General features: G+C 49.0%; 1 protein-coding gene across 1 annotated transcript in view; it reads right to left on the reverse strand.

The window, feature by feature from the left end:
* The window catches only part of nup62l (nucleoporin 62 like), a 144,464-nt gene that overhangs the window by 89,419 nt on the left and 35,759 nt on the right, over nt 1-19,286 (reverse strand). Inside the window, exons 2-6 of the mRNA XM_068047032.1 lie at nt 14,418-14,487; nt 13,317-13,753; nt 11,836-11,925; nt 6,660-6,755; nt 4,488-4,592 (exon numbers count right to left, since the gene is read on the reverse strand). Of these exons, the coding sequence (XP_067903133.1) occupies nt 4,488-4,592; nt 6,660-6,755; nt 11,836-11,925; nt 13,317-13,753; nt 14,418-14,487 (798 nt within the window). The remainder of the gene's footprint in view (nt 1-4,487; nt 4,593-6,659; nt 6,756-11,835; nt 11,926-13,316; nt 13,754-14,417; nt 14,488-19,286) is intronic.

Here is a 19,286-nt window from a genome sequence, read left to right on the forward strand (position 1 = left end):
TAATCAAACAAGCATACAATATATGGTACCATATAATGACAATATGAAAGGCACAATTCAGCATAGCAGCGCCTCATCAGACCCCTTTCCTATCCTGAGTGGCGTGAAACAGGGCTGTGTTCTCGCACCTACACTGTTTGGGATTTTCTTCTCACTGCTGCTCTCACATGCGTTCAAGTCTTCAGAAGAAGGAATTTTCCTTCACGCAAGATTAGGTGGCAGGTTACTCAACTTTGCCGGTCTAAGAGCAAAGACCAAAGTACGGAAAGTCCTCATCAGGGAACTTCTCTCTGCTGACGATGCTGCATTAACATCTCACACTGAAGAGTGTCTGCAGAATCTCCGACAGGTTTGCGGCTGCCTGCAACGAATTTGGCCTAACCATCAGCCTCAAGAAAACGAACATCATGGGACAGGACGTCAGAAATGCTCCATCCATCAATATCGGCGACCACGCTCTGGAAGTGGTTCAAGAGTTCACCTACTTAGGCTCAACTATCACCAGTAACCTGTCTCTCGATGCAGAAATCAACAAGCGCATGGGAAAGGCTTCCACTGCTATGTCCAGATAGGCCAAGAGAGTGTGGGAAAATGGCGCACTGACACGGAACACAAAAGTCCGAGTGTATCAAGCCTGTGTCCTCAGTACCTTGCTCTTCGGCAGCGAGGCCTGGACAACGTATGTCAGCCAAGAGCAGCGTCTCAATTCATTCCATCTTCGCTGCCTCCGGAGATTCCTTGGCATCAGGTGGCAGGACTGTATCTCCAACACAGAAGTCCTCGAGGCGGCCAACATCCCCAGCTTATACACCCTACTGAGTCAGCGGCGCTTGAGATGGCTTGGCCATGTGAGCCACATGGAAGATGGCAGGATCCCCAAGGACACATTGTACAATGAGCTCGTCACTGGTATCAGACCCACCGGCCGTCCATGTCTCCGCTTTAAAGATGTCTGCAAACGCGACATGAAGTCCTGTGACATTGATCACAAGTCGTGGGAGTCAGTTGCCACTGATCGCCAGAGCTGGCGGGCAGCCATAAAGGCGGGGCTAAAGTGTGGCGAGTCGAAGAGAGTTAGCAGTTGGCAGTAAAAAAAGACAAAAACGCAAGGGGGGAGCCAACTGTGTAACAGCCCCGACAACCAATTTTATCTGCAGCACCTGTGGAAGAGTCTGTCACTCTGGTATTGGCCTTTATAGCCACTCCAGGCGCTGCTCCACAAACCACTGACCACCTCCAGGTGCTTACCCACTGTCGCACGAGACAAGGAGTCCAAAGAAGAAGAAGATGATAACATAAAAACTGTCAAGAAGCATTCCGTCTCTAACAGTTAAAATTTTAAATTGCTGACATTGCAATAATTCCAGTCATATATTAACAAGCTACCCAAATCTCGGCCATGAGATGAGGAACTGTCTCTTCTCGTCATGAGGTCCTTCGAATTTTTAACCCAAGAACAGACCAGGAATGTAACATTGCAGCTCTCAAGTTTGCTGACTGAGGTTTGAAAACAGCATGACCAGATAAATATTTGTCAGTTCTGAAGAAGGGTCACTGACCTGAAATGTTAACTCTGCTTCTCTCTCCACAAATGCTGCCAGACCTGCTGAGTACTCCCAGCATTTCTTGTTTTTATTTCAGATTTCCAGCATCTGCAGTATTTTGCTTTTATAGAAGAAAGCCCAAGCTGGGTGAGAACTAAGGGCCACCGAACAGCAGATACCCCAGGCAGGTTGAGAATTTCCTTCAGGACTCGCACTCCACCCAGAGCAGCAGGTGGGTGATGATTCCCCTTCTGTACTGTAAGCTACTACTTACATAAGAACATAAAAAACAGGAGGAGGCCATCTGGCCCCTTGAGCCTGCTCTGCCATTCAATAAGATCATGGCTGATCTGATTGTTGCTTTAACTCAACTTTCCAGCCGGCCCCCCCATAGCCCTGGACTCCCTTGTACATCAAAAATCTGTAACTCAGCCTTGAATATATTCAATGGCCCAGCCTCCACTGCTCTCTTGGGAAAAGTATTCCAAAGATTATTGACCCTCAAAGAAATTCCTCCTCATCGCCATCTTAAATGGGAGACCCATTATTTTGAAATTGTGGCCCCTAGTTCTAGATTCCCTCTCAGCATCGACAGTGCCAAGACCCCGCAGAATCTTATATGTTTCAATATCATCTCTCATTCTTCTAAACTTGAATGAGTGTTGTCCCAACCTGCTCAACCTTTCCTCATAAGACAACCCCTTCACCCCAGGAATCAGCCTAGTGAACCTTCTTTGAACTGCTTCCAATGCAAGTTACAGCAAGACTTCTCTACTTTAATAGGTGCTGACCCTTGGGTGAAACTTAATAAAATACCACTGCATCATACTGGAGTCAGGTGAATCATTTGGAAAGAAAGAGGCAAAAATACCCAACAGTAGGTACTAATCAGCAGGAGGTTTGATGTGAAGCCACGAGGACTTCAGGGTCACTCTCCACTCAGTTTACCAGAGCCCCCACCTCTGGTGACCAGATTGTGGCTTTTTGCTGTGTGTAAATTGGCTGCCATTATTTCCATTACAACAGTACTTAACTGGCTGTAAAGCACTTTGGGATGTCCTGAGGTTATGAAAGACATTATGTTCCTGCTGTCAGTGAAACATGGGGAAGGAGGAGGAGATGAAACGACTGGCTTGACCAAGCAATGCTTCTTAGTGAGGCTCCAAGAGACAGCCTGGAACGACCACGTGGAATAAGCAAAGTGAAGCCTGACAACGCAGCTGGCCACTGACGTCATCAGGCTGCACCAAGGTGCGCACTTGCGCAGATGGGCTCCTGTTCTCTGTGCATGCGCAGTGTTTTGCCAGGACTGGTTAGCGCTTGCGCCAATGACGTCATTGCGTGACGTGTGCATCTTCGGGCAACTCGTCTGGTCGGCCTCTGTGTGCGCGCTTTACGCGTACAGCAATGCAACGCCAATGGGTATTCACCCATGCATCAAGCTCCGTTCTCTCCCACCCCCCCCCTCGCTGCTCTCTCCGGCCGCTCTCCTCTCCCCCACCCCCCTCGCTGCTCTCTCCGGCCGCTCTCCTCTCCCCCACCCCCCTCGCTGCTCTCTCCTGCCGCGCTCCTCTCCCCCACCCCCCCCGCTGCTCTCTCCGGCCGCTCCGCTCCGCTCCCCCCACCTCGCTGCTCTCTCCGGCTGCTCCGCTCCCCCCCCCCCCCTCGCTGCTCTCACCGGCCGCTCCGCTCCCCCCCCCCACTTCGCTGCTCTCTCCGGCCGCTCCGCTCCCCCCCCCCCCCCCCTCGCTGCTCTCTCCGGCCGCTCCGCTCCCCCCCCCCCCCCCTCGCTGCTCTCTCCGGCCGCTCCGCTTCCCCCCCACCCCCCCTCGCTGCTCCCTCCAGCCGCTCTCCTCTCCCCCACCTCCCCTCGCTGCTCTCTCCAGCCGCTCTCCTCTCCCCCACCCCCCCTCGATGCTCTCTCCGGCCGCTCTCCTCTCCCCCACCCCCCTTCGCTGCTCTCTCCAGCCGCTCCGCTCCCCCCTCTCGCTGCTCTCTCCGGCCACTCTCCTCTCCCCCTCCACCCACCTCTCGCTGCTCTCCCCTCCCCCCCCCCCCCTCGCTGCTCTCTCCGGCCGCTCTCCTCTCCCCCACCCCCCCTCGCTGCTCTCTCCGGCCGCTCCACTCCCCCCCAACCCGCTCTGCTCCCCCCTCGCTGCTCTCTCCGGCCGCTCCCCTCCCCCTCCCCACTCGCTGCTCTCTCCGGCCGCTCTCATCCCCCCCCCCCCCCCCCCGCCCCGCCCTCGCTGCTCTCTCCGGCCGCTCTCCTCTCCCCCACCCGCTCCTCGCTGCTCTCTCCGGCCGCTCCCCCCCTCGCTGCTCTCTCCGGCCGCTCTGCTCCCTCGCCCCCTCCCCGGTCCACTCCCCCCGCCGTCCCCAGCCCGCTCCCCCACCCCGCTCCTCCCTGTCCCCGGCCCGCGCTCTCCCTCCCTCGTGTGCTGCCATGTGTTTAGGTTAGGTTGCCTTCATGTGATTATTTGAGCTGCGCCATCTTTAGTCCTGGGAGCTGTCTGAAGTCGCAGACTGTGGTAGTGTTGTCAGCAAACGCAGCCGAGAATAAAAGGTTAAGTGCGCATGTACATTGCAGGTTGGTGTAGGTCACCACCATGCTCCTCTGTTGCTCCTGACCAGCTCCAGACCATTGATCCCTGAATTCTAGAATGTGCGCTCAAGCTCCTGAAGAGGCACATTAGCACACAACCTTCTGCCTCACATTAAAGTGATACTAACAGAGCTAAACTGACACTATCTAGGAACCTACATTCGTGCACAACCATCATACTGGACCTGTAATTAAACTAAACATGCATACTCCTTCTCTAATTTAGCTTTACAGAAACTCCATAGATTGAGATATTGGAGAATGAATTTTTGAACTTTCTAGGACCTGCCCCATATCAATTATGAAAGGACTGTAAATGTATATTCAACAACAGTACATACCCAAGGTTGTAGCTGTGGTGACAGACAAGGTTGCACAGGTTGGCTTAAACCCAAACGGAGCAGAAGTTGTACAGGATGCAGGAACAGGAGCAGTACCAGTGGTCACTAAATACAAACCAAACAGAGTCAGGAAAATGCACTTCAAACAAGTTCACAAGGAGTGTTAATGTTAAGATATGAAAATATAAAGACTCAGAACAAAAGTCAGTTCTCAACATTATGAACTTACAGTTAGTTTATTAAGTTGCTGCACTTACTAGCATCAAATGGACTATGTGCAATGTCAGTCTCCAGCTTGTCTGGCTGAAGATTTCTTAATGGTCTGTGTGAATTTTGTGCTTAGCAAGATAAGGGATATTAGTGCTAGGAAATAGAACATTTTCCACTCGAGATACTCAGTATAAACAGACATTCACAGGGCAGGTACAGCACAGGTTAGATACAAAGTAAAGCTCCCTCTACATTGTCCAATCAAACATGGCTTGTTGTGTGCTTTCAATGCCCAAGTTGTACACTAGACAAAATTCACACACTGTGCTTTACTGAGATCCTAATAAAGATGCTGTCCATCAGTGATGCTCAAATAATTGTGTGCACAAGTCATCATCCACTTTCTCCATTGTCCCAGATGTGTGCTATCCAGATACTTTTCCCTGCCTGACACAAGAGTCTGCTTCAACAGGCTCAACCTCTCCCTCTGTGATTTGAATCATGACTTTATATACAAAGTACCTGTGTATGCATCATGGCCTGAGCAAATACTGGAAACAATGTAGAATATCACTTGAACAAGTAACACTATCAAAAACCATATAGAACAGGCCAAAATTCACAAATGTTAAGTAAAAGGCAATAGCAAAATAAAAGCAAAATACTGTGGATGCTGGAAATACTCAGCAGGCCTGGCGGCATCTGTGAAGAGAGCAGAGTCAATGGGCTGAATTTGATGCCACTCTGACGAGCGGGATAGTGGCGTAAAATAGAGCGGGAGGCTCCAGGAGACCTTCCCGACCCGCTCCCACCTCCACTTTACGCAGGGCGGTGGCGGTGAAAAATGGCCACTTAAGTGCCTTCGCCCGCCTCCACGCGGATTTTACGCTTGGCAAGCGGGCGTCCTGGACCCAAGAGAAGCTGCCTGACAAAGCCTGGCGGCTAGCGAACGATCCCGGGGGGGGGAGGGGGGGGTGCCCTCATGATCTGGCACCCTGTGCCTGATGGAGGGCCACCCCCACTACCCCAACCACCCCCAACACGCACCCCCCTCCGGCCCCCCAACTGACCACCTTTGCCTAGCCAGGGGCTCATCGATTATCCCTGGTGAGACAACCAAAACTTACCTGTCGTCCAGGCTCTACGGTATCTTGAGTTCTCACTGGGCTGTAGTCTCAGCAGCGCTGCTGAGTCTAGGGGCTGCTGGCCCGCAACCTTATTAGGCCGGACTTACTACCTCAAGCGGGTGGAAGTCCCGCTTCAAAACAATTGAAGCCCGGCGACCCGCAAAATATGGGTCGGATCCCCAGGTGAGATGGAAGCGGGTTTGCCACCAACTTTTCAGTCGGTGGCCGGCTCCCGTCCACCTAGGGTAAAATCCCGGCAAATGTTTCAGGTTTGTGACCTTACATCAGAATAGTTCTGATGAAAGGTCAGACCTGAAACGTTAACTCTGCTTCTCTCTCCACCGATGCTGCCAGACCTGCTGAGTATTTCCAGCACTTTCTGTTTTTACAAAAGGGAACAGTAGATTGGGGAGTTTAAGTATCTCTTGGCCTTGCATGAGATCTCAGTAACACTGTATAAACCAGGCATATAATGAGTCATTTTACAGACTGAACCCCATTCATTATCAACCTCACCCATAAGCAAGAAAGAAAGTAACACATTAGAACTGTGTAGTGCCCAATTTCAGGATCAAGACAGATCAAGAGAGGTTAAGAAAGGTACCCGGCAGCCACCTTGGATAGCTGTAACTCACCAACATGCCCATCCAAGGCCCTGTACTCTAACATGAGGGGTCAGAACTTACTGTACTGAACATATATTGATGTGAGATAGGCAATATTTAAATGTTCTACCCAAGCAGGCTACTGAGGCTATGTATTTTAGAAATGTAGAATTCTATAATGGCTGCTAACACAAACACTCCTCTGCTTCAAGCATCTTCAGACAACTTACTTGTAAAGCCAGTTGTCACTGAAGTGGCAGGAGGCCCTGAGCTCACCACCGAGGCAAACAGAGTTGGCCCAGCTGTAGGTGCACCAGTCGAAACTCCTGCTGGGAAAGAATCCATTAGTGCTTGTGTTTTTTAATGTGGAATTTCTCTTACAATAACAACCCCATGAATCAAGACGAGCAGCTGCCCCAACATTTAAGGGTGCCTTTACATCACTCTACTATCAGCTCCTAGTACAGGGACTCACATTCTGCTTGAGGTTTGATAAAGGTTATTGTTACCGTTTCCTTTAGGTGGCAGGTCAATTTTGACTCAGGGTTTACACAATAACTTACCAGAAACCACCCTGCATTGACACTAAAGTTGCTGAGTAATATACTTTAACCAGTTATTCAAGAGGAACTCTGATATACCAAGACCATGTAAACCAGCGCCTGGCAGACAACAGGCACACACAGCACTTAAACCATAATGCTAAACAGAGGGCATGATCAAAAGCACCCTGAGATCTGGTCATAAGAGTAAACTGATTCAAACAAATTGGGTCCCAGAACTGAATGGACCACCACTGCAGTCAAGTATCAAATAGTCTCCACCTGCTCCTATTTTAGCAGCTACAATTAAACAAACATAGCCAGCAAACACAAGGTGCTTCCTGCAGAAAGGTGTGGCTGTGGGAGACAATTCTGCCATCAAATGGACAGTAAGTCAGTGTCAAGGGCAAAATTCTGTGACCAGACTAAAATGCACAGCATTACTAAAGACATGTATCCACATTGGAGCCACCTTTTACAAAATGCTACCACACTGAACTTAATGGCAAGAAGGAAGGACAGCACTTTTAGCACTTGTGAGCCTTTCCCTTCCTTTCTATTTATAGCAGTTATGTCAGAAATGAGTTCTGCTGTAAATTAGGCAACTAATAAACTGCTGGGTCCAAAATACATCACTCTGGTAGGTTTTAGTTTAGACAGGCATCAAGATTGGCGCAGGCTTGGAGGCCTGTTCCTGTGCTGTTCTTTGGTGCTGGCTGGGCGTGACTGGGGTAAGCTGGATGATAACACTACAAGGAGGAAAACAAGTCCAGGTTTCAAAAGAAAATACATTGAGACTTAATAAGGTCACAGGAAGATGAGATCAAACAGTGCAACAAAGTAAACCACACCAAAGTCTGCACTCAGTTCTGAACACAGAAGCGTTACAAAAGAAAATCTGTCACTGACACACAAGATACTATGTCACATTACCAAACGCTTGGTCAAACAGTTATGTTTTAAGGAGCGTTTTAAAGGCGGAGAGGTGGGTAGAGGTTTAGGGAAGGAATTGCAAAGCTTGGGGCCTTGACAGCTGAAGGCACAGCTACCAGTGGTGGAGCGATTAAAATCAGGGATGCTCAGAAGACCATAACTGGAAGAACGCAGACGTCTCAGAGGATTGTAGGGCTGGAGAAAGTAGAGATAGGGAGGGGCGAATCCATGGAGAGATTTTAAAACAAGTATGAGAAATTTAGAATAGAGTATTACGTCACAGGAAGTCAATGCACGCCAGCGAGCATGGGAGCCATGAGTAAACAGGACTTGGTGCCAGTTAGGAATTGACCAAAGTTTTGGATAAGCTCATGTTTACGGAGAGTAGAATGTGGGAGACCAGCTAGGAGTGCGTAGCAATAGTCAAGTCTAGAGGTAACAAAGTCATGGTGGAGGGGGTCAGCAGATGAGCTGAGGCAGGGACATGGTTGGGTAACAATATGGAGATTGAAATAAGCAGAGTTGGTGATGGCAAGGATACATGATGAGAAGCTCATCTCAGGGTCAAATACGACACCAAGGTTGTGAACAGTCTGGGTCAGCCTCAGTTGCCAGGGAGAGGGAAGAAATCAGTGGTTAGGAAACAGAGTTAGTAGCAGAGATCAAAGGCAATAACTTCAATCTCCCCAGAATTTAAAGGGATGACATTTTTGCTCATCCAGTACTGGATAAGCAGTCTGACAATGTAGAAAAAGCAGAGTCGAGAAAGGTGGTGGTGAGGTAGAGTCGGGAGTCATCAGTGTACATGTGGAAACTGATGCTTTGTTATTCCAATGATATCACTGCTGGGCAGTATGTAGTTGAGAAATAAAAGCCCGCAGGTGGGGGGGGGGGGGGGGCCGGGGGACGCGGTGCGGCAAGGATAGATCCTTGGGGGAACTCCAGAGGTAATGGTGCAGGAACAGGAAGAGAAGATTTTGGAGGCGATTCTCTGGCCACATGTAGACAGACAAGAATGGAACCAGGTGAGAGCAGTCCCACTCAGCTGGACGACAATGGAGAGGCATTGGAGGAGGATGGTGTGGTCAACCGTGTCAAAGGCTGCAGACAGGTTGAGCAGGACAAAGAGGGACAGTTTACTTTTGTCAGTCACATAGGAATGGTGACCTTGATAGGAGCCATTTCGTATGCGACAGGGGTGGAACCCTGATTGGGGAAATTCAACCATGGAGTTCCAGGAGAGATGGGTATGGATTAGGGAGGTGACAGCATGCTCAAGGACTTTAGAAGGGAAAGGATGTTGGGAGATTGGGCAGTAGTTTCCAAGTATCGAGGAGGTCAAGGGTTGATTTTTTGAGAGCGGTGAGGACAGCCAATTTGAAGGACAAGGGGACACTACCCCAGGAGAGAGAACTGTTCACAAGATCAGCTAACATGGGATTTGGGAAGGAAGTTGAGTGGTCAGTAGTCTAGTGGGAATAGTGTGGAGGGAGCAGGGGTGTCCCATGGGCAATACGAGCTCGAAGATGGCATGAAGGGAGAATAGGAGAGAACCTAGAGAAAGATGCAAGTTCAGGGGGAACCTTAGGGGAAGTTAAACCCAGTGAGCTCGGGCAGGGAGATGCAACCTTACTAATAAGTGAAGCCATTTTGCAAAATTGTCAAAAACGCAACATCTGAAGAACTAAACCAAATGCTGTTACTCTAATGGAAAACAGGACAGACACGCATTTCAACATTTAAAAAAAACTGGCGAAATGCCTTCACTCAATCAAGGTCGGGAGCCGCATGAGCCGTTAACGAGCCTCAGGTTGCAGACCCGAGCTAGGGGAAGGGAGAAAAGCGGCAGAGGCACCTGATTGGACAGTCTCGATCTTAGTTACAGGAAGTCGATGAGCTCCTCTCACGTCTGGTTAAGAGAGGAGTGTGGAGGAGAAAGGGGACAGGGTTTTAAGAAAATGGTTTGCAGCAGAGAACAGAAGCCTGGGTTATCTTTGCATTCCAGAATGATCCTGGATAGTGGGCAGTTTTGAAAAACGACAGCAGAACCTGATCGTGTCCTACGTGGTCCAATCAGATCTGATGAATGGTTGAACCAGTTATCTGCCATAATAATAAAAGCAAAATACTGCAGATGCTGGAAATCTGAAATAAAAACAAGAAATGCTGGAAATACTCAGCAGGTCTGGCAGCATCTGTGGAGAGAGCAGAGCTAACGTTTCAGGTTCAGTGACCCTTCTTCAGAACTAGCAGATATTAGAAATGTGAAAGGTTTTAAGCAAGTAAAGTGGGGGTGGGGCAAGAGATAACGTCACAGAGAATAACTGACCAGGTGGTCATGGAGCAAAGGCAAACAAAATGTTAATGGTGTGTTGAAAGACAAAGCATTGGTACAGATAGGGTGTTAATGGACTGAAAACTGAACAGCCACAAGCACAAACATGAAAAAAAAGTGGGTAGACAAACTGAACAAAAACCAAGATAAAATAAAATAAACACAAAAAAAATAAGTAAAAATAAAAAACAAAATAAAAAGTAAAATGGGGGGCCTGTCATACTCTGAAATTATTGAACTCAATGTTCAGTCCAGCAAGCTGTAGTGTGTCTAATCGGTAAATGAGATGCTGTTCCTCGAGCTTGTGTTGATGTTCACTGGAACACTGCAGCAATCCCAGGACAGAGATGTGAGCGAGAGCTGGGGGGGGTGTTGAAATGGCAAGCAACCGGAAGCTTGGGGTCTTGCTTTTGGACTGAGCGGAGGTGTTCCGCAAAGCGGTCACCCAGTCTCCATTTAGTCTCCCCAGTGTAGAGGAGACCACATTGTGAGCAGCGAATACAGTATACTACATTGAAAGAAGTACAAGTAAATCACTGCTTCACCTGAAAGGAGTGTTTGGGGCCTGGGATAGTGAGGAGACAGGAGGTAAATGGGCAGGTATTACACCTCCTGAAACTGCAGGGGAAGGTGCCGTGGGAAGGGGACGAGGTGGTGGGGTAATGGAGGAGTAGACCAGGGTGTTGCGGAGGGAACGATCCCTTCAGAATGCTGACAGGGGAGGGGAAGATGCGTTTGGTAGTGGCATCTTGCTGGAGGTGGTGGAAATGGCGGAGGATGATCCTTTGGATATGGAGGCTGATGGGGTTCAGTTTGCTTACCCACTGTTTTTTTTCATGTTTGTGCCTGTGGCTGTTCAATTTTCAGTCCATTAACACCCTATCTGTACTAATGCTTTGTCTTTCAACACACCATTAACATATTGTTTGCCTTTGCTCCATGACCTTCTGGTTGGTTATTCTCTGCGACCTTGTCCTATCTACACCTTCTCCTTTGTTATCTCTTGCCCCACCCCAGCTTTACTTGCTTAAAACCTTTCACATTTTTAATATCTGCTAGTTCTGAAGGGTCACTGACCTGAAACGGTAACTCTGCTTCTCTCTCCACAGTTATTTGCCATAGTCGTTCATGTCTGCGTCCCTTGGTCTTAAGGTAGTAAACTCAGGATAGCATGTCTGGATCTGTTGTAGACTAACTGATAGAGATTGATTACCATTAGTCTGCAAGTCCATTATCATGTGACCATCAGGCTGGAAGGTGGTAAACTAGATGGATCTTGGGTTTTTTTGACTTGCCATTCCTCTGTTCCACTGACACACAAAGCGAGACATTCACAGTTGCACTCTGGATGGTACGTTTAGAAACGGAAGCAGCAGACACAACTCAACCACCATGTTTTGGGTAAGGGAATGGGTGGTTGCCAGCATCCATACAGCAATGCCCCTGTACAGGTGTGAGTGTGAAACAGAATAGCAGTATAATCACTTATTGATGGAGAAGCACAGTTTGCTAGTTTCCATTTTATGTTTGAAAGGGATTAATTTATTCACTTCATTGTATTGTCAAGTCGTCCACGAGCTCAGACTCTGCACCCACCTGCCGCCTTTGCACCGAAGGAAAAGCCCTGAGTTGCAGGAGCTGATGTGGTGGCACTTGACACTGCTGTAGATGGGCCAAAGGCAAAACCTGAAAGAGAGGCAAAAGTATGGTGTCAAAACAAGAAGGAGCCTATGGTAATTATAGCAGAACAGGAACATGGAGAGTGCATTCATGGTTTACGCTCCTCACCAACACCCTCTTCATAAAGGAACAGGCTTCATACCATATTGTGCTTCACACAGAAACAGCAGCTCTGTAATCATTTCATACATGAATTCCATTGAAACTTACGGAAATGTGGAATGGTAACCAGCAAGGTGTGGGAACCCATACCATGGGTACCCATCATCCTCTGGCATCTTGCCTTTATGTATGAACCTAATGTACTTGGGTTTAGTAGTAGCATGGTCGTCACAGTACTGGACTAGCAACCCAAAGGTTCAAATCCCACCACAATAACTTGTGAATTTCATTAATCTACTGATTCACAAACTGGTATCAGGACAGAGCAAGAAAACTGCCATCTCTAACCAGGCTGACTGAGGGGCAAGTCCAGTCCTATGCAACATAGCTGATTCTCAACACAGTCTGAACTAGATGAGTGAGCCATTCAGTTGTTTTTAAAATAAAAATCGCTAGCAGGAGGACCTATTCCCTCCTTCCCAGGGCAACTTTGGATGGGCAGCAAGCAGCTTCCAGCACTGCCAAAGCCCAACAAATAGCTTCAGGCCTTTTGATAATGGATGATACAGCATCCGCCCCATTTGACATTTTTAGCAAGTCTTTTTTTTATTCTTTCATGGGATTTGAGCATCGCTGACAAGGTCAGCATTTGTTGCCCATCCATATTTGCCCTTAACAACGGAGTAGCTTGTTCGATCATTTCAGAGGCTAGTTAAGAGCCAACCACGTTGCTGTGGGTCTGGAGTAGGCCAGACCAGCTAGGAATGGCAGATTTCCTTCCCTAAAGGGCATTAGTGAACCAAATGAGTTTTTATGACAATTGATGATAGTTTCAATGGCACCATTACTGCGACTAGCTTTCAATTCAGATTTTTATTAATTGAATTTAAATTCCACCAGCCGCCATGGTGGGATTTGAACCACTGTTCCCAATTAGCTTGGGCCTCTGGATTACTAGTTCAGCAACATTACCACTACATCACTGTCTTTCCCCATAATGTAGATGCAGTGGCTGGTTTTCCCTCTCCAGGCTGGAGGCAGAGAGACCAAATCTACCTCCTCAGCTGCTGTCAGGCTGATGGTTACAGACAGCCACAGAGGAAGCAAATGCCAATATGCTATAAATCCTCCAGGCGTTCCACAGGAAGAGATGAGATGAAGAGTCAACACTACCAATTCAGAGCTGTACTTGAGCAGCGTGGAGACTGAACTTACTGAAACATCCACTCAGTGACCCTCTACACAGAGTGAGGAGTGAAGTCACTGAAACAGCCCCACATTGACTGTGTACCTACCTGCAGTCTGAGCACCAAGGGAGAGTGGTGCTGCTGGTTTGGAGGCTGCAGTAGTAGTTGCTGGAGTGCCAAAGCTGAAACCAGCGAGTGCAGGTGTTCCATTGGTGGTTGTGCCAAAGCTAAATCCGCTGGCTGCAGTGGTCTGTGTTGGGGCAGCCGGGGTCGAGGTGAATCCGAACCCAGTGGAAGCTGCCGGCTGGGCTACGGAGCAGGCACTGAGCCCAAAACCCCCTGCAGCCGGCTGTGCTGGGTTGGTGCTGAAGCTGAAGCCTGCTGGAGCTGTGGTCTGGGCTATTGATCCAGAGGACAGGGGGAAGCCAGAGCTGATGGTGGTGGAGGTGCTAGTGCAAGTGCTGGCTGCAGGCACGTTACCGAAGGAGAAGCCAGAGACTGGCTGGGCTGCCGAGCCACCAAATGCTAAACTCGTTTTGTTCACCCTGTGGAGAAAACACAAGTTTTAGTTCAAGACATAGTGCCACTGGATGAAACTAGAACCAGTCAGAGATAAACCTGATTCGATCCATTGTGTATTATTGTGAGCCAGACCAGAAAAAAGGCTGGTCCTGCCCCTCCTAGAGAGTATATAGAAATACAGAAAATTTCCAGCACAGGAGACCATTTGTCCCATTGTGCCTGTGCCAGTTTCCTGTTCTTAGTCCATAGCCTTGTAAGTTACAACGCTTCAAGTGCATATCCAAGTAATATTTTTGAATCCGATGAGGGCTTTCACCTTTACCACCCTTTAAGGTACACTGACCAGACCTTAAATAGACCTACCCCTGTCCCGTGGGACAAATATTTGTCTACTGTTTTAGGGCTTAGAGAAAGGTTAGTGTGGAAAGAAAAAATTAAATTAAAAAGTAGATGCAAGTAATTATGCTAAGATATGGTAGAACAGGTTGTGTGCCTGGACTGCAGTATGTGGGAGTTTGTGAGCAGTAAGACTCAGATACATAGGGGAAGGGGAACAGCATCTGGACAGTTTGTTCCAGACATCAGTCACTCCTTGCAGAAAGATGTAGGTTCAGAATGGGGATGATGTGACCAACAGTGTGCAGAGTAAGGGGAATCCAGGTGAAATACAGAACAAGAATCTGTTACCTGTGGGGATAAGGATGAAGGCTGCTGGAAGGACAGCAAGAATGTGACCATGGCATCTTGGAGCAGGAAGCTATTTAAAGGGGGAGGAGGAGAGCTCACTTAGCTTAGCATTTTCTGTTTTTATTTCAGATTTCCAGCATCCGCAATATTTTGCTTTTATCCTAGATTTAGTTTATCATGGATTGATTTGCTTACAATCTTTTTACACATTTAGCGAGCATTTGTCTTATTGTCTGTACTAATATGACCAGCTAATGTTAGAAATGCAGTTGCCTGACTGATTCTTTTTAAAATGTAAAACTGCATGCCTGGACAAAAACAATGACAAACCCATTGTCCAAACACATTGATGATTGGGAAGTGCTGATGATCCATGATTGATTTAACCTTCTGAACTGGATAAACAATTGCCATTCCTAATGACAGAACTGCTAAATTGAGCTGATATCCATTACTATGAGTGATGGTTGGACTCGATAGCTTAAACCACAAGGGCAGAAAAACAAGATGCCCTAGCAAGATGTATCCGAGGGATCAGCGAAGTGTGAAGAGTGTCCCTGCAGTGAGGCACAACAGAGCAAGAGGAGGACTGACTGAATTTATCTGGTCAGGTGGTAAATAAACAGATGTATAAGGGAGAGCAGATTTCTTAACGAAAGATGCAGTGATAAAAGGTAACAGAAAGAGTTCCTTAGTAAATGCTGGCTGAAGCCAAACACTTGCCATGTTGGCAAAACAAGAATAGAGGGTAGAAGAAAAGGGAACAGGAGGGGACAACATGCCCCACTCCATCCAGTATCCTTGTAGGTAACACATGATCTGTTTGACGCTGTAAGTTTCTGCCTAAACACTGTAATGTGTTAATTTCTGCTGTGTGACAATAAGAGAATTGCTACAACTTTGAGTTGTCAGGTCAGAATCCCTTGCACAAAATTAATTTTACATGAGGTAAGGCTGACTTCAATGCGATGAGATAGGAACTGCCCACAGTAAACTGGGCAAATCTGTTAATGGGTAAATTGACAGACAATCACCGTGAGATGTTCAGAAAAGCATTTAACGTGATACAAAACCAGTTTATATTCCTATTTATAATAAAAGCAAAATATTGCGGATGCTGGAAATCTGAAATAAAAACAAGAAACGCTGCAAATACTCAGCAGGTCTGGCAGCATCTGTGGAGAGAGAAGCAGAGTTAACGTTTCAGGTCAGTGACCTTTCTTCAGAACCGCAAAATTCATTGAGGTGGGGGCATAAGGGGATAAAACTGAGACCTTTGCTGAGTACACGACGTTCAGCATCAGAGAGGGGGAGGTCAGAGGGTATACTGAATACATGGCGAGGGGTCAGATCAGAAGGGGTGGCATCAGAGGGAAGTGAAGGGGAAGAAGGATCTGGAGGGGCATTAGTCCCCATCAGCTGCTGGAGCTTGCGTTCCTTAACACCTGAAAGGAAGAAAAAAAGTTTTTTGTCAATGCGTCAGATAAGATGAAGGATGAAATGAAACTGTGCAATAGAACAGCTTTGAGATAAGGTGAGACGGTGCTTCTGGAGAGAGAGGTTCAGTGTGTACATGTGGTGGGGCATGGCACCGAGTGTGGATCTCAGGATGCGGAGAGCAGTTCGAGGAACGTTGCATTTCTCGGAGATACCTGTAATCCTGGGTGGATTCAAAACATGATGGGTGAAACTGCAGTTGGAATCCACGTGGAATAAGTCTGAGCTGGAGACAGGCACTGAGGAAGGAGATGCGGCTGTGAAAATGAGTTTTGGCAGACACTTTATCAAACACCAGGAGGGAAATAGAAAGCAATGAAGGCGAACCAGGTAAAAGAGACAAACGAAAATCCCAAGAGAAGAGCAGAAGTTCTTCAAGGTAGGCATTCCTGCAAGAGAAGTGGCAGTGGATTAAACACTAAAATAAAAGCAAAATACTGTGGATGCTGGAAATCTGAAATAAAAACAAAGTGCTGGAAATACTCAGCAGGTCTGGCAGCACCTGTGGAGAGAGAAGCAGAGTTAACGCTTCAGGTCAGTGACCCTTCTTCAGAATTCAGTTTATATTCCTAATGGGCAAGAGCAATACATGCCAAAAAAAGCTATGGATGACTAAAGAGGTAAGATACAGCACAAAACTAAGATAAAAAGCAAACAAAACTGCAAAAGAAAAACACAGATCCTGGCAAATGGGAAAGATAAAACGAACAGCAGAGGGCAACAAAACAGACAGCAAGAGCTACCAAAAGGGAGTAAGAAAAGAAACTTACAAGAGAGATCAAAATCAACACAAAAGATTATTACAACTATATTAGAAGAAAAAGAGGGTGGCAGGCGCAATGTGGACACCTTGACAACTTATAATGGTGACAACTTTGCAACAATATTTAGTCAGGTGAGAGATCAGCATGCTGAAAATCCCAAGCAAACTAATACTGAATCAGGGTCTGGGAGTTACGAAAATTAACGTAAGCAAAATAACAGTAATGAAGAAAATAACGGCACAAAAGAGCGACAATCTCCGGGACCAGACGGGTGCCATTCCAAAGTTTTAAAGGAAGTGGGTGAGAACATTCCCGACGCCCTAACTATAATCTTCCAAAGTTCTTGCTATTTGTGAACTGTTCTTTTAGATTGGGAAACTGCACGTCACTCCGCTATTCAAGAAAGGAGGAAAAACCAGGGAATTATAGACCAGTTAGCCTAAGATCTAGAGTCTAGAATTAAGGATGGAGTGACCAAAGACCTTGAACATCTTCAGCTGATCAGACAGAGAGCCGGCAGAGATTTGTAAAGGGTATTCCTGCCTGACAAATCCAACTGACAAAAATAGCAGACAGGGGAATTTCCAGGGGTTTTTTTTTTAGATGGACTTCCAAAAGGCATTTGAAGAAGTCCCTTGAAACAGACTGTTAGCTAAAGTTGAAGCTCATGGTATTGAAGACAAATTATTGACTCAGTTAGGAAATTGCCTGAGTGGCAGGAAATGGAAAGTAGGGCAAATGGGCAGGTACTCTAAATGGAAGAATGTGTCCAGCAAGGGTCTGTGTTGTGGCCTCAATTATTCATCATATTTATTAATGACTTAAATGATGGTAAAGAAAGCCACAATCTAAATTTACTGATGATACAGTGTTAATAGGTCAAGTGAAGAGGTAAAGGCAAAACCACAACTCTCTCGCCCCCTCTCCCTCCCCTCTCTCCCTACTCAACCCCTCCCCCCTCGCTCCCCACCCTCCCGCACTCCCCCAGTCTCCCTCCCTCACGCCCCCCTAACCTCCCGCCCCCTCCCTCTCCCCTCCCCCTCTTACCCCCTTCCCCACCCCCGTCTCTCCATCCCTCTCCCCCGCCCCCCCACGCCCGTTTCACACTCTCGCCCCCACCACCATCTCTCTCTCTCTCTCCATCACCCCCGTCTCACTCACTCTCTCCCACCCCCACCCCCGTCCGTCCCCGTCTCCCTCTCCCTCTCTCCCCCCCCACCCCCGTCTCTCTCTCTCTCTCTCTCCCCCACCACCCCCGTCTCTCTCTCTCTCTCTCTCTCTCTCTCTTCCCCTCCCACCCCCGTCTCTCTCTCTCTCCCCCCCACCCCCGTCTCTCTCTCTCTCTCTCTCCCCCACCCCCGTCTCTCTCTCTCTCTCTCTCTCTCTCTCTTCCCCTCCCACCCCCGTCTCTCTCTCTCTCCCCCCCCACCCCCGTCTCTCTCTCTCTCTCCCCCCCACCCCCGTCTCTCTCTCTCCCCCCCACCCCGTCTCTCTCTCTCCCCCCCCACCCCGTCTCTCTCTCCCCCCTCCCCCCGTCTCTCTCTCCCCCCCTCCCCCCGTCTCTCTCTCTCCCCCTCCCCCGTCTCTCTCTCTCCCCCCTCCCCCGTCTCTCTCTCTCCCCCCGTCTCTCTCTCTCCCCCCTCCCCCCGTCTCTCTCTCTCCCCCCTCCCCCGTCTCTCTCTCTCCCCCCTCCCCCCGTGTCTCTCTCTCTCTCTCTCTCCCCCTCCCCCCGTCTCTCTCTCTCTCTCTCTCTCTCTCTCTCTCTCCCCTCCCCCCGTCTCTCTCTCTCTCTCTCCCCCTCCCCCCGTCTCTCTCTCTCTCTCTCCCCCTCCCCCCGTCTCTCTCTCTCTCTCTCTCCCCCTCCCCCCGTCTCTCTCTCTCTCTCTCTCTCCCCCTCCCCCTGTCTCTCTCTCTCTCTCTCTCCCCCTCCCCCCGTCTCTCTCTCTCTCTCTCTCTCTCCCCCTCCCCCCGTCTCTCTCTCTCTCTCTCCCTCTCTCTCTCCCCCTCCCCCCGTCTCTCTCTCTCTCTCTCTCTCTCCCTCTCTCCCCTCCCCCCGTCTCTCTCTCTCTCTCCCCCTCCCCCCGTCTCTCTCTCTCTCTCCCCCTCCCCCCGTCTCTCTCTCTCCTCTCCCCCTCCCCCCGTCTCTCTCTCTCTCTCCCCCTCCCCCCGTCTCTCTCTCTCTCTCCCCCTCCCCCCGTCTCTCTCTCTCTCTCCCCCTCCCCCCGTCTCTCTCTCTCTCTCCCCCTCCCCCCGTCTCTCTCTCTCTCTCCCCCTCCCCCCGTCTCTCTCTCTCTCTCTCTCCCCCTCCCCCCGTCTCTCTCTCTCTCTCTCCCCCTCCCCCCGTCTCTCTCTCTCTCTCTCCCCCTCCCCCCGTCTCTCTCTCTCTCTCCCCCTCCCCCCACCCTCCCCCCGTCTCTCTCTCTCTCTCCCCCTCCCCCGTCTCTCTCTCTCTCTCCCCCTCCCCCCGTCTCTCTCTCTGTCTCCCCCTCCCCCCGTCTCTCTCTCTCTCCCCCTCCCCCCGTCTCTCTCTCTCTCTCTCTCTCTCTCTCTCTTCCCCTCCCACCCCCGTCTCTCTCTCTCTTCCCCCCCACCCCGTCTCTCTCTCTCT

This window comes from Heterodontus francisci, chromosome 15 (assembly GCF_036365525.1).
Source record: "Heterodontus francisci isolate sHetFra1 chromosome 15, sHetFra1.hap1, whole genome shotgun sequence".
Taxonomy (NCBI): Eukaryota; Metazoa; Chordata; class Chondrichthyes; order Heterodontiformes; family Heterodontidae; genus Heterodontus; species Heterodontus francisci.